This window comes from Cyprinodon tularosa, unplaced genomic scaffold, assembly GCF_016077235.1.
Source record: "Cyprinodon tularosa strain WSP-4 unplaced genomic scaffold, ASM1607723v1 ctg732, whole genome shotgun sequence".
NCBI lineage: Eukaryota > Metazoa > Chordata > Actinopteri > Cyprinodontiformes > Cyprinodontidae > Cyprinodon > Cyprinodon tularosa.
In genome coordinates this window covers 377937-400000 of record NW_024039488.1, presented here as the reverse complement: position 1 = coordinate 400000, position 22064 = coordinate 377937, and the positions used below count along the sequence as shown (strand labels likewise).

Genomic DNA, 22064 nt, shown 5'->3' with positions numbered 1-22064 from the left:
TGAACGTTATTGTGAACTCGTTCATTCTGGTGTCTGTGAACGGCACGCTCTCTCAGTTCAACTCCGTTCAATAGGTTGCCAGATTTCTCTAGAGCCCTCCAGGCGAAACCCCGGCTAAATCACACCGTAAACAGGCCTTAATATGTAGCGGGAAAAACACCCAATCTGGCAACACCAGCTACCAGCGTCGTAGCCTACAGCCGCGTGCGTCATCAAAACAAAATGCAGCGTGGAAGCCACAGCAGCATGGAGGCGACCGTGGATGCGACAAAGCAGCAGTATGATCACTTAAAACAGTTTTATGAATAGGTGGTCGTTGAGGACGATGGCAACAATCTTACATTTCTCTGCAAACTTTGCCCGCCGGCTTTCAGGAAAAAAATCCGCACTTCAGTAACCTTAAATTCCTACCTCAGCCTGGTCCCTCAGTTTGTGTTAGTAAAATGTTCTTGAGGGTTTTACTATTCATGTAACTTGTTAGTTAAACCTGCCTGGTATAATTGTCCAGGATTCCTTTCTAGTATGTACTGAAATGGAATTTCAAATTGAAAAATTATTAAAATAAAAAAAACTTTTGCGCCTTAAAGACTACTTTCCTGTTTTTCTTTTAATAATTCCTCATAAAAAAGACCATTCAAGCAGCACATTTTTCCTGATGTTTTTTGAGAATATACTGTAGGGGTGAAAGCTGTAGCTGCTACTAGTGTGAAGTGAATGGACAGCAACAAAGCATTAAAGGAACAATGGGGAAATGCTGTCCCCTCAATGCTAATGTAAACCCTGGTTGGATAAGGATTCAAAACTGGATATGAAGATGAAATCTGACGCACAGTTTCAGAGTTACAACTGATAAAATAATTGCTGTCTGTGGTTCTACAGTAGGCTATGGTGTAATTGAGCAATATATGAAAAAAAAAAAAGAACTATGAACTAGTTCATTTTTTGGAACTGTGAACTTAGTTCAAAATTTTGAATTATGAATTATGAACTGAACTAGTTCATTTTAAAATATGTGAACTGAACTTTGAACTAGTTCACGTATACAGGTGCTGGTCATAAAATTAGAATATCATGAAAAAGTAGATTGATTTCAGTAATTCCATTTAAAAAGTGAAACTTGTATATTATATTCATACATTACATACAAACTCATATATTTCAGATGTTTATTTTGTTTAATTTTGATGATTACAAATGACAACAAATGAAAATCTCAAATTCATCATATCAGAAAATTAGAATATTACTGAAGACCAATAAAAACAAAGGATTTATAGAAATGTTGGCCAACTGAAAAGTATGAACATGAAAAGTATGAGCATGTACAGCACTCAGTATTTAGTTGGGCCTCCTTTGGCCTGTATTACTGCAGCAATGCGGCGTGGCATGGAGTCGATCAGTCTGTGGCACTGCTCAGGTGTTATGATAGCCCAGGTTGCTCTAATAGTGGCTTTTAGCTCTTCTGAATTGTTGGGTCTGGTGTATTGCATCTTCTTCTTCACAATACCCCATAGATTTTCTATGGGGTTAAGGTCAGGAGAGTTTGCTGGCCAATTAAGAACAGGGATACCATGGTCCTTCAACCAGGTACTGGTAGCTTTGGCACTGTGTGCAGGTGCCAAGTCCTGTTGGAAAATGAAATCTGCATCTCCAAAAAGTTGGTCAGCTGCAGGAAGCATGAAGTGCTCTAAAACTTCCTGGTATGTGGCTGCGTTGACCCTGGACCTCAGAAAACACAATGGACCAACACCAGCAGATGACATGGCACCCCAAACCATCACTGACTGTGGAAACTTTACACTGGACTTCAAGCAACGTGGATGAAGTGCCTCTCTTCTTTTCCTCCAGACTCTGGGACCTTGATTTCCAAAGGAAATGCAAAATTTACTTTCATCAGAGAACATGACTTTGGACCACTCACCAGCAGTCCAGTCCTGTTTCTCTTTAGCCCAGGCAAGACGCTTCTGACGCTGTCTGTGGTTCAAGAGTGGCTTGACACAAGGAATGCGACAGCAGAAACCCATGTCTTTCATACGTCTGTGTGTGGTGGTTCTTGAAGCACTCACTCCAGCTGCAGTCCACTCTTTGTGAATCTCCCCCACATTTTTGAATGGGTTTTGTTTCACAATCCTCTCCAGGGTGCGGTTATCTCTCTTGCTTGTACACTTTTTTCGACCACATCTTTTCCTTCCCTTCGCCTCTCTATTAATGTGCTTGGACACTGAGCTCTGTGAACAGCCAGCCTCTTTAGCGATGACCTTTTGTGTCTTGCCCTCCTTGTGCAAGGTGTCGATGGTCGTCTTTTGGACAACTGTCAAGTCAGCAGTCTTCCCCATGATTGTGTAGCCTATAGAACTAGACTGAAAGACCATTTAAAGGCTTTTGCAGGTGGTTTGAGTTAATTAGCTGATTAGAGTGTGGCACCAGGGGCCATCAATTTTGAACCTTTTCACAATATTCTAATTTTCTGATATGATGAATTTGAGATTTTCATTTGTTGTCATTTATAATCATCAAAATTAAACAAAATAAACATCTGAAATATATGAGTTTGTATGTAATGTATGAATATAATATACAAGTTTCACTTTTTAAATGGAATTACTGAAATCAATCTACTTTCTCATGATATTCTAATTTTATGACCAGCACCTGTAGAAAGAGAACTTTCCCAACACTGCCTCTAACCAATTATTGCTCAAAACAAGCATACAGGCAAGTGTATTTGATACCAGTTCATTTAAAGGCTTTAAACTAGTCTGTTTTTCTTATCTAGAATTAATTTCATTATTTAGGTGTAGTAAATGTATGGGAAAAATATCCTTCACAAAAACTTCAAAACGTTTTTTTTGTATTAATAATTTAGCAGAAATGTCACAGAATTAAGCGAAACACACCTAAAAAAAAACACAAAGCCGAGGGCTGCACAGGCCAAACAATAAAGTGATGTAGCAGTATCGCTACGCTGTACTTCTTCTATTCATTCTAGCTAATCTGAATCGTTCATCTGGAGAGCAAGATCATCTGTGGTAGTAGCACTAGACATCTTCCAGGCATGGGAGGAAAACTAGCAGCAGTTCAGCGGACGGGATGAATGAATGGTAGCCGCTGTGCGAGGATGACGTCATACACGCGCCGCTTCGTTTTCAAAAGATAAAAATATAAAGAAATCTAACGGTGGATGTCTGGGGGACAGTGATTGGCCTCCATGTTCTGAATGCCGGCGTACCATAAAGAATAAATGATGAACAGTTTAGTTTGTGCCTTCAAGTCGTTGCCCATAGGAAGACGTTACTGGATATAACCTCACGGAATATCTTCAGAACGGCTCCAAATGACACTAAATCTATACAACATGATGGAATAATGTAAAATTAAGGGCCAAATGTATAAAAAATGGTGTTCCCCTTTAAGGCAGAGCTTCTATTATAATAAGCATGATGTACAGTAGTTATGATGTATTGTAAACAGTGAATGGTCCACTGCTAAGGTTCAGAATCTCAAAGCTAAACCATGAATGACAATCTCAATAACCCGATCAATTTAAATGCAATCAGATTTGATTAGCTGGAATATCTTAATGAGATGAGGTCAGTTCTTAAAACAGGTTAATATGGATCGTCTTATTGTCTTCAAACAAGTAAAAATCTACTCACAGTCTAAATGTTAACGCGACTCAGTCCGCAATGTGAGCTATTTTAAGAAAAAAGCTGCTCAGAATTAGTTTTATTATCTAGTTAGGATGGAAAAAAATGGATTTTCTTAAAACAAGTCAAATAATTTTATCAATATTCATTCTTACTAAGAAAATACATTGTAATAAGACAAATATGCTGAATTCAAGTTTATTACACTTGTATAGATTTTCCTTTTTTGCAGTGAAAAAAAAACAGAATAATTATTTTTGTTCGTGTTTCAGCTGCAGGTTTTAGAAATCAGCGACGGAAAGAGAAACATTAACAGGACAGATCAAAAGGTTTGGGAGGGAAAGTATAAAGGAACATAAACACATCGGCTGCGTACGACTTTTTGATCTCTGATCCGATTTTTTTCCATGTCACTCTTTCTGCGTATAGAGAGACTCCGACTAGGCAGGGTGAGCAGATCAGTGCAAATGTTTTTCACTTCTGTCTCTGTGCTAAACATACATGAAAACTATTACCCACGTTTAACTTGGTTGTAAATAATATAAATAAATAAAGAGACTGGCGCATTCTATAAGCCAGGGGTAACCATTAAAAATCTGCAGGGAGCAAATAAAGAAAATAATCAACCAGTAAAGGTCTGGAGACATTTTTAATTTAAATTATTTACTTAAAAAAGATTTAACACTGAAATAAAATGAGTTTATGCATCCATGTTATACATTGAATTTTTAAATTAAATAAATATAAAAAAGAGAGAAATTCTGTCCATTTTAAAATCTAAAGTGTTTTTTTAAGTAGAGAACAACAATCGTTCAGTTTGGTTTATAGACAATTTCCTGATTCCCATATTTCTCAAACACCTGAACTGAGCGTTTGTTATTTTCTTTCTTTTTTCTGTCTTAATGTTGGCAGTGGGCTTTAGGCTGCCCTGCCAGGCTTTAAACCTGGGTTTAACCGGAGACTAAGCCATTCTCAAGCACATATCAAGGAGCTCATTTTGAGCCTGGATCCAGATTTATTGTTGATTCTGTTCATGGTGGAGAATCCTGCTTCACAGCAGCAGGTTGAGCCAAACATCCTCTAAATGTGCAGGATCATCTTTGAGCACGCAGCCTGGAGCCGGACGCTCCCCAGGGCGTTACCGTATTAACAGGAGAAGAGGAGCAAGTAAAATTAGACACTGCCGTCTGACAACGTGCTGTAATTTATAAATGTTTTAAATCAAGTTGGGTCTGGATCACAGTCCACTAATCTGTGACCTCTGCTGTAAGCAAAGCAAAGCATCTAGAACCAGAGCAGATAGAGTGTTCGTCTTTTAAAAACATAATTAGATCTACGTCTAAAGAAAATAAAATCGCAGCAATAAACTCTGTGGGACGGTTTCTATGGTGACTGAGGCAGAGAGGTGATTCTCAGAGAGAGATCTGGGAAGTTTATCCAAGTTTTTCTTTCTTTTTTCCATAAAGAGGTGAGAGAGATACGCTGCGCTGACCTGCTCTGTCTGCTCCTCCTTATTCTGGTTTCTGTGAGGCTCAAAGAGGATCAACCACTTTATCATTTCTGTCCTCCTGAGCTCCTATCGTGGGGAAAGTTTTCTATTTTAATGTTTCATTCATTGTTTTTTGCTCCAGTCTGTCCTGCTCACTATAAATGCGAACAGACTGACTCTTTCCCCGTGAGATTGATTTTCCAAAAAAAGTAAAAAAAAAAAAAAACAATCCACTGGACTTTGTTTCCAAGTCTGAAGACGTTTCTCTTCCCATCCAGGAAGCTTTTTCAATCCAAAATGTCAGAAATAGCGTTTAGTTCCAGGTTTTATCCAGCAGCCCAACAAAGCCTGGTTTTAGTTTAGAAAACATGCAAATAGAAACGGATGAACGGGTCCCCCCCTTTGGAATGGGGGTCGTTTTGCTTCTTTGTTAGCCTGCAATGCCCCATACCTGTCTAGGTCTCTGAAGGGGGGGTCGTTAGAGGTATTAGTTGGCCTGGCTGAATAGATGAGGTCCTTCGCTCTCCTATAAAGGGGCTGCAATGACAGCAGGAAGGAATCAACTCGATCGCAGCATTGTAGGTTTTTGAAGTCCACCCCCTCTGTTTAATACGGTGGCTGAGAAGTGCAAAACACATTTACAATTCAAAAACACATTAACAAAAGACGGCTACACGGAAAGGGAATGTCCCAGTGGCCGGATGTGAAGTAGCAGTGCAACGCAGCCACTGCCACGAATTGAGCTCGGCCCTGCTGCTTGGTCCTGGTCCGTGTACCGTAAAAGTTCCAGAGACCGTCCGCACGAAGAACAAAATGGTGTAAATTGGCTGAAATTTGCTCCACAATAAGGGCAAAACATTGTTCGGTTAGCGTAAAACTTAAGAAAAACAGCTTCAGTGCAATTCTTTCCATCTAAAATCGCTGCTGACTTTTCACGTGAAGCAGGAGGACTACAGATTGAGCTGTTTGTACTACAAGTCAGGGTAATGGTGACGTCACATCCGGCCACTGGGACATTCCCTTTCCGTGTAGCCGTCTTTTGTTAATTTGTTTTTGGCTATGTAACTGTGTTTTGCCGCTTGCAGTTTTGTCTTTGCACTTGTACAAGTGTTTCCGAACGGTCAAATTTTTTTTAGATGTAAATTTGTTTCCCTATAATGTATATTTTTTTCTCTAAAATGAAACTTTCTCTCACCTAAAATCTAACTTATTTAAAATGTGAATTTGTTTCCTAAAATGTAAATTTGTTTTTAAAAATTGTAACTTTTTTTTTCAAAAATACATTTGTTTCATAAAATATAATTTTGTTTCTTCAAATGTTATTTTGTTTTTTATTTGTTAATGTGTTTTGTACTTCTCAGCCACCGTAGTTTAAGGTTGGTTTTTACGAAATGTTTTTTTTTTTTTTTTTACTTTTCTGGAATGACTATAAACTGGATGACTGAGAATCTTCACCAGCATTGACAGATTTTATTTGATGTGTTTCGCTTTTTAACGGCGTCTCTCTTCCTGTCTGACCCATGAAATTGCTGCTGAATTGCTGCGCAGTCCGACTAATATAGTCCCGCCCCCTGCAGGAAATGATCCCAATTGACTTTCAATGAGTGCAAAACGCCATGACCGACAATATTTACTGTTGGATCGGACGCAAAATCTGTGTTTTCTGACCTAAAAGCACCAATAGTTTAGGATTATCTGCTGGATTAGACCCTTTATAAGGATGTTTTCAAGCGTTCCTTCCTCATACACTGCAAAAACGATCTAGAAATAAGTTAAAATTTCTTAAATTAATTGTATTTACCCTTAATTTGAGTAGGTAAACGAGATGGTTTGCCAATGGAATGAGTATTTTTACTCTTAAAATAAGATAATTAGATAATATGCACTTGAAATAAGACAATGCAATAGTTTTTTTCTTATTTTAAGTGTAAATTGTCTTGTTCCATTTGCAAAATGTCTCTTTTACCTCCTCAATTCAAGAACAAATGCACTTATTTTAAGAAAAAATGACTTATCTAGATTTAGATTTTTTGCAGTGTACTGACAGTCATCTGATGGATTTAATTAATCAGATGTAGAGATTTTGTAGTTTATCCCCATTAAACCACTTTTGCTTCATTATTGAATCTGTTATTGATCATTTTGAGTATTTCTGAAACCTGTATTGATTTCATTCAATGCAACAAAATGCGAATATAAGTTTTATGCATAAATTCTCTAATAAAACACCGGATAGCTGCGTATAGATCACAGTCTGTTTTAAGTCTCCTGTCCTTCACATCATGATGCATTTTAACTGCTGAACAATAGGAGCTCAGAGGCAGCAGCAGGCGTCACATCAGCATCCTTCAGATTTCCACTACGCCCCCCCCACGTGTTAGAAGAGAGCGAGCCTGCCCAGCCTGCCACTTGCTTTGATTTGATTTCCACACCACTTAGGCACAGAAGTTACAGATCTTTAGGTTCAAGGCTCTAAAAGCAGAAAACGGCGACTTGAAGGAGCAAAATAAATGATAGGTTAAAAAAAAATTCATTCAAATTGAGTAAAATATCAGTGAAAACAATATTTATTAACACCTCCATTTGATATCCAGTGTTGACTCTTTTTTTGCTTTTTTACTAGATGTTTTCTTTTTTATTTCATTGAGACTGCTGTGAAATTTCTTTATGACATTTTCATCATTTAAACTGAGGAAGAAGAAGCAGTATTTGCTTTAAGAGATATACAGTGGGGAAAACCTCAAAAAGTATTTGATACACTGTTGATTTATAAGGTTTTCCCGCTTGCAAAGCTTGTAATTTTTATCATAGGTACTCTTCAACTGTGAGTGATGGAATCTAAAACAGAAATCCAGAAAAATACAATGTATGATTTTTAAATAATTAATTTCCATTTTATCGTGTGAAATAAGTATTTGATCATCTATCAACCAGTAAGAATTTTGGCTCTCACAGACATGTTAGTTCTCCTTTAAGAAGCCCTCCTGTTCTCCACTCATTACCTGTATTAACTGCACCTGTTTGAATTCGTTACCTGCATAAAAGACACCTGTCCACACACTCAATCAATCACACTCCAGCATCTCAACAATGCCCAATACCAGAGAGCTGTGTAATGACATCAGGGATAAAACTGTAGACCTGCACAAGGCTGGGATGGGCTACAGGACAATAGGCAAGCAGCTTGGTGAGAAGGCAACAACAGTTGGTGCAATTATTAGAAAATGGAAGAAATACAAAATAACGGAAAATCTCCCTCGGTCTGGGGCGCCGTGCAAGATCTCACCTCGTGGAGCATCATTGATCTTGAGGAAGGTGAGGAATGAGCCCAGAACTACACGGCAGGACCTGGTCAATGACCTGAATAGAGCTGGGACCACAGTCTCAAAGAAAACAATCAGTAACACTCTACGCCGTCAAGGATTAAAATCCTGCAGTGCACGCAAGGCGCCCTTCCTCAAGCCAAGGCATGTCAAAGCCCGTCTGATGTTTGCAAATGACCATCTGAATGATCCAGAGGAGGAATGGGAGAAGGTCATGTGGTCTGATGAGACAAAAATAGAACTTTTTGGTTTAAACTCCACTCGTCATGTTTGGAGGAAGAAGAATGATGAGTACAACCCCAAGAACACCATCCCAACCGTGAAGCATGGCGGTGGAAACATCATTCTTTGGGGATGCTTTTCTGCAAAGGGGACAGGACGACTGCACCATATTGTGGGAAGGATGGATGGGGCCATGTATCGTGAGATTTTGGCCAACAACCTCCTTCCCTCAGTAAGAGCACTTAAGATGGGTCGTGGCTGGGTCTTCCAGCATGATAACGACCCAAAACACACAGCCAGGGCAACTAAAGAGTGGCTCCGTAGGGAAGATCTTAAGGTCCTGGAGTGGCCTAGCCAGTCTCCAGACCTGAATCCAATAGAAAATCTTTAGAGGGAGCTTAAAGTCCGTGTGGCCCAGCGACAGACCCGAAACCTGACGGCTCTGGAGGAGATCTGTACGGAGGAGTGGGCCATAATCCCTGCTGCAGTGTGTGCAAACCTGGTCAAGAACTACAGGAAACGTCTGATCTCTTGTAATTGCAAACAAAGGTTTCTGTACCAAATATTAAGTTTCATTGTTCTGGTGTATCAAATACTGATTTCACACAATAAAATGGAAATTAATTATTTAAAAATCATACATTGTATTTTTCTGGATTTTTGTTTTAGATTCCATCACTCACAGTTGAAGAGTACCTATGATACAAATTACAGTCTTCTACAAGCTTTGCAAGTGGGAAAACCTGAAAAATCAACAGTATATCAAATACTTGTTCTCCCCACTGTATTGGCTGCACATATTAGACTGATGTGAAAAGTGAGCAATAAACCTTCTGTTCCTAAAACTTTTTATCATTCTTGAGTATTTGCATGTTTTAAAGGATAAGTTCGGTCAGTAAGGAATTAATCAATGGATCATTATTTATACTTTTCATTTCATTTATTTTGAAACATGATTAGATTTAACAATGTTTACATTGAATGCTTCATAAACATGCATCTTGTTTCAAAAAGGAGTTGGAGGAAGTATAAGTTTATTAGGCCCTCAGTTACATGTGTCATGGTGGTAAAGGACAATTATTTACAGTATACCACCTTTTATATATTACTCTTTTTTGTATTCATCAAAAATACTTTTCTTATATTCTTTTTTGAATTGCTGGATGCTTTTACAATGTTGTAGGGGTGTAAATCACATCCATCATGGCGATTCTATTCAGTATCGATTCCCTGACCCAACGATTCGATTATTTTCGATACTCAAGAATACACCATGATGCGATTCGATTCGATTAATTGATTAATCAGTTAATTATTTTTTTTTTTTACACCTTACAGGCTAAATAAAGTTTCAAGTTTGAAATAAATCAATGAAAGCTGTAATATCATTATGCATTTTTTTTTTAGAAGCAACAGCAAAAAAATCAAAAAATACTGCAGAAAATCAGTGCAATGAGTGCAATGCAATACCTCGGCTCCAGACGTCCCCCCCCCTCCACAGACGCTCCGCTGCTCTTCTCCCAGATTGTAGCTGACCGCAGACAGGAGGCCGGCTTGTTTTGTTTTTATGACCGAAATTGCGGAAAACAACTCGTGAAGTTTGACCCGCTAGAAGAGCGAGGTGCGTGAGAACGCTGGGACCCTTTTTCCACATGGATCTCCGCTCTTTTTGGCCCTCATGTCCCTCCGTCGTCGGACTAAACTCGCCCCCACTTCCTCGCCGCCTCGGCCGTATCTAGACCCACAGCGTGTAGCTCAGACCACGCTTCAATACTGAGCATAAATCTAAAATGTCTGCATCAAGCTCACTACAACACACTGCTGTAGGAGGATAACCAGGAAGCGAGGTAGGAGGGCAAAATAGGTTTAGCGCCACCGCAGCACGGGAGGAGAAATACGCCCAGGAGCGAATGGATAAAAATAGACCGGAGGAAAAAAAACATGAATCGATTCTCTTGCGGACGTATCGATGCATCGGATCGTCGGCTGTTGGATCGATGCATCGATACAAAACGATTATTATTTACACCTCTAGCAGGAAGTAAGTTATTTCTTGCTTTATAAACAATTTGAGCAGTTCTGAAATTGATCAAATCTACAAATTTGAGAATTCTTGAATCGAGGAATAAACAGTGAGTGTGATCTTTATAATGGTTGAATGTTTGTTTTATTAGTGTGATCCCACACTTCAGGATCACATACAAGTGGCGTATATTTCAGAATCAGAAATATTTTAATAATCCCAGAGGGAAATTACTTTCGTTACACGCTCCAGTTACAGTTTTATATGATATATACACACATCCAACTATACAATATAATAAAGATAAAAAATAAGAATAAAAAGTGATAAAATATATGCAAATATAGCTCTTCTGTATATATATCTGTACGTATATCTATGCATTTGTAAAAACTAAATCCAAATAAAGTGAAAATCCAAGTAAAGTGATACGTGGCGTGCAAAAATAGTGCATTAAGAGCAATCAAAAAAAGATAAAAATAAGAAAGTTCAAAACGTAACTGGAGCGGTGTAACTGCAGCATGCTGCTTTCGCGCATGCACATTTGGTACAACTGTTTTACAACAATATTTAAGATGTTAACGACCAATCATAACTCATAACAATCAGCTTTCAGCCCAAAATGACATGGTGGGAATGTCGCCTTCCTTCATCCTCCTGTCATTGCGGACCTATTTAGCTGTTGCCTACTGATGCTGCTGAGTTTCCTCCCTGAGATAAAAGCTGTAAAGATGAGCTGTGAAGTTGAATAAAATGAAAAACAAGAACAGCCGCTCCCCGCTGTGAGATCTCCATATCTGATGTCTGCTCACGTAACAGCAGGACGGAGCACGTCTCTTGTGTGATTGATGTCATTCTATCTCTCCTGATAGTTTGTTTGTATTTTTTAAAATTTGAAGACAGAATAAAAGTTAAATAGTTAAAAGTTAAATAAATAATAAAAAACAAAAGATATCAAAGCTTCTCCTGAGAGCAGGTACAGCTTTTGTTGCAGGAGAGCAAATAGAAATATCTGCCTTGGTTACTTCTTTAGTAGTGATTGATGGCTGCTACTGATGAATAACAGACAGACAGGGGCGGATTCACGAAATGTGGGTCCCTAGGCAAAGACAGGCAGGGGGGCCTCTGAATGGAGAAGACAACACATAGAACAGCCCCATTCTACAGATAGAGAAATGTTAATAGAATAGACATCCATTATCTGTTCTAGGTTGTGTCCCTCTCTTCTTGTCCCTTTTCTTCTTGTTTTCCTCTCTATGTTTTGTACTCAGCTGACTTTTCATGCTGTCTCTAAAGGGATGAAAGATTTTTTCCAAGCACTAAGCTCACTTAGCTGATTGCTCCTTCCTGTGTTTCCAAAAAGGCCAAAGTAAATAACCCAGTCCTTCTTTTCACTGTAGACAAGCCATGATCTGCTTATCTGTTCTCCATTTTTCATTTGGATGAAATAATAGCTGCATGAATCATGACAGCAGACAAGATAGAGGAGAGCAGAAGGCGGGGTTACCAATCTACTCGCTCTGGAGAGCAGAGTTCGTTGCTTTTAGATGTTGTCTCCAAAGTCTCCAGTAGCAGAAAAAAGTCTCTAGATTTGGCGCTAGGAGCTTTTTAGAAATCAAAGTGCTAGAGGGGTCTGAAAAGTGGCTAAATATAGCGACTAAAGCGCTAAGTTGGCAACACTGCTCTTTGCATGGTTTGTTTTCAAATGGTTTGCTGCTGTCTGTTTGGACCTTTCTGAACATGTGCAGCAAATGGACTGATCCAATATGGTGGACGCTGAAGGGGGGGGGGGGGCTGAGACACACTTAATATTATCAGCGTTCTGATGGCATTTTAGCCAAAGGATTTTTATCAAAAACATAATGTGCACAAATAAGGAATAGTTAAAACAGTTGTAACACTTCTTTGTTTCAGTTCAAGAACTGAATCTCGGCATCAAGCACATAATTCCAGAATAGGTGCAAAATTTTCTGGTTTATAAATGAAAAAACGACTCTGACTCCCACAGCTTGGGTTAAAATCTTCTTTTCTTCAATAAACTCAAACATAACTTGAACATAGTTGTTATTTTTACTGAGCTTATCTTGGTCTGAGGTCAATATTTAATAACAGAAGTTGTCTGTAAGGAGATGCACTGCAAAAACAATCTAGAAAGTAGGGTAAAGGTTAAGGAAAAAAAATCTTAAATTAGCTGTATTTTCCCTCAATTTGAGTAGGTAAATAAATAAGATGATTCGCCAATGAATTTAACATTTTTGCTCTCAAAATAAGATAATTAGTAAGCACTTGAAATAAGAAAATGTAATGTTTTTTTCTTACTTTAAATGTAAAGTGTCTCACCTCCTCAATTTAAGACTAACTGCACTTATTTTATGAAAAACTGACTTATTTAGATGTATTTTGTTTGCAGTGTGATATTACGAATGTGTCAACTAAGTTTATGAAAACTTTTCTACATTGTAGAGCTTTGAAGTTCTGTGGGCCAGGAGGACCTCCCCACGTGAAGCTTGTTATTGAGTGGGACCCCAGCTCTAAAGAACAGTAAGCAGAATCTTTTTCTTCAGGCCACATATAGTCCTAACCTGAATGAGATGTTTCTGAGGCCTGTTTGCTAAAACGCTCGCAGATCACTTTTACAGAAACACTCCCACTGATTGAAGCGGTGAGAGTTGCATTTAGCTTCTGAATGCAAACAACAGGAAGTGTGTTTGCTTTAGTCTGTTTGGCAGCATCCATGAGGAGGTGGTGAAAGATGCAGAGAGTGTGAAGCTTCAGCAGCAGCAGCACCTGCAGCAGCATAGCTGCACGTTGGACGAGTGCTTCCAGCTCTATACCAAAGAAGAACAGGTGAGACGATGCTCACTGCTTTTAAACCCAAACCACTGCTTTAGTTTCCTAGGAGACGGGTTCAAAAGAAGCCATTACGCAAAGTTTACTATTCTTCTTTTACCTGCTCTAGTTTTATATTTATTAAAACTCTAGAAACAAAGATAGCTTAATATCCTAACGATACAGAACCAAATTTAGCCAAATTCAAAATGGACGTAAATCAAAAACCAATCAAATGTATACTTATCACACCAGTATATTTATATGAATACCAACAAAAAAAAAAAACATTCTAAAAACACTTAAATAAAGAAAATTTCATGTCCAGGTTTACTTTCTGTCCATAAATCTTGTCCTTCTGAGGCTGTGAAGATAAATCTGTGTTTTGTCTAATATTGAGTCACAAACCTAAAAAAAAAATAAACCAGTTTAATAATGGAGAAGCTGTTAGTCAGCTTTATATTTTTTTAATATATAAAAATATTTTTTTTCTATAGAAATGTATTTATTTAAGAGCAACCATGCAAATTAACAAACATCTAGACCGTAGGTCTTCAACAGCGGGTCCGTGACCCCTATGGGATCCACGGAGGTACTGCATGGGGGTCGCAAAAGTTTTGGTTGATAACACTCTTTTTTTTTTTTATTCCCCCCTGCAATTTTTCCACTAATTAAAATGTCTTTAAATCCACATTAACATGAATTCAACAGACTGTAGTAAACAGATAAATGGAGGCAGAAGATGTCTTTCAGTCATCAATGCTCCCATTCAGCGACACACAGGAGCTCTTTCAAGCTGGGCACCGTTTCATTCACAACACCTGTCCCATCAACCAGGAATCAGAAATGCTCTAATAATCCCAGGGAGGGATTACTTTAGTTACATTACTCCATCTGTAATAGAGTGACCATAGGACCAGTTTGATAGAACACTATTCATTCAATATATATAGTTAGGGTGTCCCCGCTCCATCTCGCCATCAGTTTGGGGGTCCTTGTCCTGGAAAACGTTGAAGACCCATGATCTGGACTATATTCCGTTATTTTCCATGTGAATCCCAGATTGTTCATTCTTCTTTGCCTTTTCTATAAAGTGCTTTAAATCAGTCCTAGCTGTCTTTATCAATGCTGGATCAGATCCTGATGTTTGAAATAGGAGGCAGGGAAAGCAGGATAAAGCCTTAGCCTTGCTGCAGGCAGTTAGCCTAGCCTTGGAGCTAAACCAGGTCCTTGAAAAAGACGCTTCTTTCTTTCTCTCTCTCTCTCTCTCTCTAATGCGTCTCTAACTTCAATGACTCGTCCTGTCAATCACCCGCAAAACGTCTGCGCTGTGGCGGTGAACAAACACACTTCCTCTCATCTCATACTAGTGTTCCACCAACTTGGCTACACATAATTTTAAAATTATTTTTTGCACATGTTTACATTCCTAAAATGGCAAAAAGTTTTAAAATTTCTATAATAAAAAAAATCCTGTCTGGTTTTGTTTTTCTTTCTCTTCTGCAGGCCAGTTAGTTCTACGTCAGCCTGAACACCTAAATTCGGCCAATCATATATCAACGGTCATCTGTCAATCAAATGTTTCGGTCATAGCATCTTGATTCATGTGTCGCAGCTAATATACGCAACGGTTGAAATCAGAATCCTTTCCTTTCCCATTGAGTTGCGTCCCAGTGTTCACGGGGATGGACCCGGCCACAACCAAACTTGCTCGCGAACCTTCCGCCACAACAATCCTGCCCCCTTGATAAACACCCAATCACATTCACTTTATTCACTCGTGTAAAGTCGTGCACCACTCGGGAGAATTCGTAAATGCAACGGTTGGAACAGCCGCTTCCCTACGACTTTAAATGCAACAGTGCATAAAAAAATTGATTCTGCTTCATTTAAAGATCAGAAAACAATTTGGAAGGCGTTAGCTGTCATGAAAGTGAAAGAAAGCAACCTAATAGTGAGTGAAAGTGCAGGATTCGTACATTAAGGTGACAGAAGGTCTTTAATTGGGCAAAGAAAAAATGGCCACTTGAAGAGCAACAGGAAATACAGGAAGGACTCAGGAGGCTCAGCGGAAGCAGCCGGGTGTTTGGAAACATGGCGGTGTAAATCAGAGATGGGAAGTAACGAAGTACAAATACTTTGTTACTGTACTCAAGTAGATTTTTCTGATATTTTTACTTTACTTTACTACTTATTTTTATGGCGACTTTTTACTTCTACTCCTTACATTTTTACACAAATATCTGTACTTTCTACTCCTTACATTTTAAAAAATTGTCTCGTTACTTTAGTTTTGAATCATTTCAATGGAGTTACCGTTATTATTTTTCACGTCATCAATACCAAATTCAATCTAATTGGATGGGAATCTACGTTGCATTTGACGCACCACTACAAGATGAATCGACAGATTCGGCGGTATTCATTGGCGGCAAATCATTGCAGCTTGGTGGCGGTGGCGTTAGCATAGTAGCATGGACGACGAGATGATTGAAAATGAACACAACGGAGATCTAGTCCTATTGGCAGACATCCATTTAAAATGTAGGCAACGGCATGAAAAAAGTGGTTTCTACTTTTACTTTTATACTTTAAGTAAATTTACAAGCCTGTACTTTGTTACTTTTACTTGAGTAAAGAAGTTTAATCAGTACTTCCACTTTTACCAGAGTATTTTTTAACACAAGTATCTGTACTTTTACTCAAGTACGGAAAGTGAGTACTTTTGCCATCTCTGGTGTAAATAGAAAACTGATAAATATCGATGTTTATTTCATAGGAAGTTTGTAGCACTTAAGCATTGTTGGTTTAATGTGTTTGCATCATACGCTATAAGATACATAATAATTCTAATTCTAAAGTTGTTTCTTTGTTTTTGATGTTGTTTAAAATCCTGCTAAAACAAAATATAATAATAAAAATTTAGATGTTTATTTAATCTTCCTATAAAATCAAATTAAAGATTAAAACTCTTGATTTGACTGCTGTGACAAAGTTTTTTAAATTGACATATGGCTGGCCTTAGACTTCCGCTAATGAACAGTCAAATTAACTATAATTGGCCCCTTTGTTCCGAAACCATTAAAGAATTTTCCAGCTTTTCAGTTTAAGCTCCCCTATAATCATCTGGAAAATACAGCAGAAAGAAAATAAATTTCAATTTTAATTTGCATGTCTACAGGTTAATATTCCTGATGAGAGCCACCACTGAAAACCTTAATTTGACCCTGAAATAATGAAAGACGTGCACAATACAGAGGAGAGTGATCTCTTTTAATATATAAAAATCACTGGGTAATAAGCAATCTCTACTTTCCTAGTCTGACAGTGTTTGAACGGACAGTATTACTAGAAAATCAGGGGAAAGCTTTGGATTCCTGCAGTAAAAGAAAAATAGCATCTTTGCAATCCGCCTCCAGAGGGACCTGAGGGTCAGTAAGTCTCTGAAAAAGAAACTGATTAGCCAGTCACTTCATTTGGATGGGATTAAACTGATTTCAGATAATAAAGTAAAAAATCTTGGTGTTGTTTTTGATCAGGACCTGTCATTTAAATCCCACATCAAAGAGGTTTCTAGAATTTCCTTCTTTCATCTGAGGAACATTGCAAAAATTAGAAATATCCTGTCCAGGGGTGATGCTGAGAAACTAGTCCATGCATTTGTTACTTCAAGGCTGGACTATTGTAATTCTTTACTATCAGGAAGTCCACAAACTGTAGTTAAAAGCCTTCAGCTGATCCAAAATGCTGCAGCCAGAGTTCTAATGAAAATGAAAAAGAGAGATCATATCTCGCCTATCCTGGCTTCTCTTCATTGGCTTCCTGTTAAATCAAGAATAGAATTTAAAATCCTCCTTCTCACATATAAAGCCTTAAATGGCCAAGCTCCATCTGATATCAGAGATCTGATTGTTCCTTATGTTCCTAACAGAGCACTTCGCTCTCAATCTGCAGGTTTACTAGTGGTTCCTAGAATTTCTAAAAGTAGAATGGGAGGCAGATCTTTTAGTTATCAGGCTCCTCTCCTGTGGAACCAACTACCAGTTTTAGTCCGTGAGGCAGACACCCTGTCTACTTTTAAGGCTAGGCTTAAAACTTTCCTTTTTGATAAAGCTTATAGTTAGAGTGGCTCAGGTTATCCTGAGCTATCTCTATAGTTATGCTGCTATAGGCTTAGACTTTTGGAGGACATAGGGACCCCCATTTCATCATTCTGCTTCATTCTCTCTCTGTTCTCCTATTCTGCAGAATCTGTTAGTTCAATCTCTAACCTTCTGCTCTCTCTGCTTTTCCTCAGAGTAGCTTTGCCTCGTCTGTTCCTGTTTGGCTGTGACGTCATCCTGGAAAGAAACATCAGCTGTGCTGCTTCTATCAACACCCTTGTTTATAGATGTTGGAGATCGGCCTGTTTTCCAGTGTGGTCCTGTTTCTCTGACCGTGACTGAGTGGATGTGCTTTCTTCGTCCTCTGGCATGGGAGCTGCCTTGGAGCTCGTCTGCCTGGCTGTGTGTTTCCTGGACGGGGCCGCCTTTTACAGCTGCTTTTTGTATCTCTGCTTCTGTCTCCTTGAACCCCAGTCGGCCTCGGCAGATGGCCGCTCACACTGAGCCTGGTTCTGCTGGAGGTTTCTTCCTGTTAAAAGGGAGTTTTTCCTCTCCACTGTCGCTACAAGCATGCTTAGTGTGGGGGATTGTATTTGAGTCAATGAGTCAGTGCAATCAACTGGTTTTCCTTGGATAGAAAACTTTGTATCAATTTGATCTGGTTGAACTGTAAAGTGCCTTGAGATGACGTGTGTTGTGAATTTGGCGCTATATAAATAAACTGAATTGAATTGAATTAAGTCTTCCACCAAATACACAATTTATTCATAATGTAAAAAACAGATGAGATTCGACCTCTTTTTAAAAAGTAATAAAGGCACTAATATTAAAATTTCCCTGATGGTAAACTCGGAAATAAAGACTCTTAATTCCATACTTGTATGTTGGGTAAAGCAGAATAAATATTTCAAAGAAGCAAAAATTTAAACTTTTTTTTACTGAAATCTATGATCAAAGTCATTTTCTCTTTGGAGAATTTAGTCGCGTTCGATTCTCAGGTAGCATTTTGAGCCGTTCTTCATGTTTTGAAGGTTTTCTGGACCTTTTGTTCCCTTTGATCCTGTAGTTTTTGTATAAGATGATTGATGGGGCTAAACGGGGATCTTTATTTTCTCTCTCTCTGAGACCCGGTGGGCGTCCTTGGCTCTCTGCTCGGCATCATTATCTCTGTGCCGGTCAGCAGGCATCACTCCTTCAAATATATCAAGTCTTTTAAAAGCTTATCCTAAAAGCATTGAAAGACCTTGATGTTACCACAGAAAAATCTATTTATCTATCTATCTATCTATCTGTCTGTCTATCTATCTGTCTGTCTGTCTGTCTGTCTGTCTGTCTGTCTGTCTGTCTGTCTGTCTGTCTGTCTGTCTTGACTAGGGCAGAGGGACCTTTTTTCATTCTCATCAAAACAGTGACAAATTAAAAGCATATAAAAAAAAAAAAGATTTAAAGGGATTTCCAGAGAAAAACAACCAACCTGGAGTGAATTACAAAAAATGATAATAATAATAATAATAGAAAATAGAATTCAATTTACAAACCATTTGGATTTTTCCTAGATGAACAAAGTATTATAAAACGGAACCCCAATGGCTGAAAGGTATAGAGGAGGATGTTCTTTTTCCGTAGCTTCTTGTAGAAGTTGTCTTAAAATACAACCTTATTCTTATAAGTTTACGACTTTATTCTCATAATTTTATTACTTTTTTCTTATAATGTTAAAACTTTTTTTTTTGGTGGTTTCTGCTTTTTACAACAAATAGCTGTTGACATTTTAACAGTAAACTATAACTTCTTAAACATTTTGATTCAATAAAAATGGAAGTAAAAGCTTGATTCACAATCTACAAGTATATCCAGTAATTTCTAATGTTCAGAACTCCTTAACCTTTCGTTTTATATAGATGATTCCATAAAAAGTAACTTTTTGGGATATTTTTATCTGTATTTATCTGCATTTACAAAATGTACACATTTACAAATACAAATTTATCTGCATTTTAAAATAAATGCATTTTTGTATATCATTTTCACTGCGAATCGCTGTGAGTTTTATATTTATCTGAGTAAAGTGTGACGTATTTCCAGCCATCTTGTTAACAGTTATTTCATGTATTAAATAAAGTACATTCCCATTTAAGATTTCATAGTCTTAAACTGTTATTTAACAGTCTTTTGATTTATTAATTACTGCATCTTTTTGCAGTGAAGACTTTGTATGAAATGCACATACCACACGAGTTGCAAATAATGTAGTTTTAGAAGTTTTGGCATCTTCTAATCTGATTTGCTGTTTTAATATCCAAAGACTTTTTACATGTTAGTTTATATATTTTTTGTTTTTTGTTTTATCAAGATAAATCCATAAAAAGAAAACTTTTTGGGATATATTTTTATCTGTATAGTTAAGCATTTTAAAATTAATGCATTTTTAAGTCATGTTCCCTGTGAATCATCTTAAGTCATATTTTTTGAGTAAAGTTTGATGTTTTTCCAGTCATCTGGTTAATGGTTATCTAATGTATTAAATTAAGTAGATTTGCATAGCCTTAAGCCCAGATGGTCTTAGGATCAAATTCCGCCTGAAATTCCAGATGGGAATTAAAGCAAGTTCAGCTCCCAAACTATAAATTGGAAATACAATTTTTTGTATTTTTGTGACAGAAATGCATTGATGAATATTTTTCAGGTGGAACCACTATTTTAAATGTCACCATTTCTGATTTCTAGGTGATTAAACAAACAAAAACAACAAAGAAATATTTAACCTCGCCAAATTTTTATCCAAAATAAACACTGCAAAACCCCATTTGAAACTCTAGATGAACCCTCAGACTTTATAGATCCACATCTTGACTAAAACTCAAGCTGATCAGGACTGAATAAGTTGAAACATGTTTGTTTCACAAAGGTTTTAGTGGGCAGTGTGCGAGGAGGAAATGGGATTTTGGCACAGTGCCAAAAGTGCAAAAATGCATTTTTCCGCTCATAAAAGTGAGTCTGGTCAGACAAATACGCTGATTTACTTTATTGGAGACCTTCTGCATGAGGCAAAGCCTTTGCTCCTAAGATTGAATAAATGTTTCATTGAAATTTACCAATAAAATCACCAAACTGAATAGAAAATAAGAATAACAGAGCAAGCTTATGGAATGCATGTCGGTTACATCACCTGAAATGGTCGCACAATGACCTCCGACCCCTCATTGGAAAGGTCTGAGGCTCTAGTTTCAATGAAGCTAAAAATGCATACCTGTTGTTGCATTACTCCCGCAGAGTCAGACATGTCAGGTTGAATTTTAAATCTCATTTTATTTGTTTACACAGCTATAAAACAAAAAGTAATTTTGAAAAAAATAATTTTAAAACTTGTTTTAGAAATATTAAAGCCCCCTTTTAAAAGGTGTGTGGATGAACCACCATGTGACTGTTTTTGGGCCATTTCTATAAATGGATAAACATGCTATTTTCTTTTTTTTTTTTTACACTGAAGACTTTGTATGAAAAACACGTTCCACCAGAGTTATTAATCATGCAGTTTTAGACGTTTTGATATCTTTTTCACTAATCACATTTGCTCTTTTATTATCCAAAGACTGATTACATGTTAGTTTATATATATGTTGTTTTTTTTATCTTTTAATGGGGGTAATTAGTGTATTTTTGTATAACCGATATAGATCTCTATGAAAGTGGACTGATGCTCATTTTGGATTAGCATAAAAATATTGAACATTTTCTTCCAATCAGAATGCAACAAGTGCTCATAGTGTGATTACTGCCCCTGAGTAACAGGCGGCTGGTCTGTTGAGCACTTAAACATGCAGCTTGCTACAGTGGGACTTGGCCTCTGACATGAGACTGGAATGAAACATGGGCTTTTCCTTTCTTCTGTCTAATTGGATTTTTTTAACCCTGGATGAGTGTTAGAAAAATACGCTTATTTTCCAGATACTGCATGTTTTTATTTGTGAGGGGAGCCTAGTGTTAGAAAACAAGGCTGCTGTTACTGTAGCAACATCTGGTGTTGGAGCGCTGAAGGCTTAACCAATAAACAGCAGCTGAAACAGAACGGAAGCTCTAGATCTAGGTGTAAAACAAACATCAGAATCGAGATGTTTTTCCTGTTTCAGAGTCGTATGTTAGAAATAGAGCGGCTGATGGTTTCACACTTATCCTTTTCATTTTGTTGCTCGCACACCTTTTCCCATATTGCTGTTATGCCCTGTGGAAATGATGCACAGCAATGTGTCATCTTCATTTTTTGTAAGGAAAACTTTAAGAGAATCAATCAGGTGGAAAATTGCGGCGGCTTTTGATGTTATCATCCCAATTCATGATCATTATTAACGATTATTGGTCCCATAGAATGGCTTAAGATTATGCCAGTAGGCTCAATAGGTTATTATCGCAAAATAAATCCTGATCCTT

The 22064-nt window shown here is 37.7% G+C and overlaps 1 protein-coding gene across 1 annotated transcript in view; it reads left to right on the top strand.

Moving 5' to 3' along the window:
• usp43a (ubiquitin specific peptidase 43a) overlaps positions 1 to 22064 on the top strand; it is a 190538-nt gene that overhangs the window by 132846 nt on the left and 35628 nt on the right. Inside the window, exons 11-12 of the mRNA XM_038269632.1 lie at positions 13168 to 13245; positions 13422 to 13551. Coding sequence (XP_038125560.1) covers positions 13168 to 13245; positions 13422 to 13551 — 208 coding nt within the window. The remainder of the gene's footprint in view (positions 1 to 13167; positions 13246 to 13421; positions 13552 to 22064) is intronic.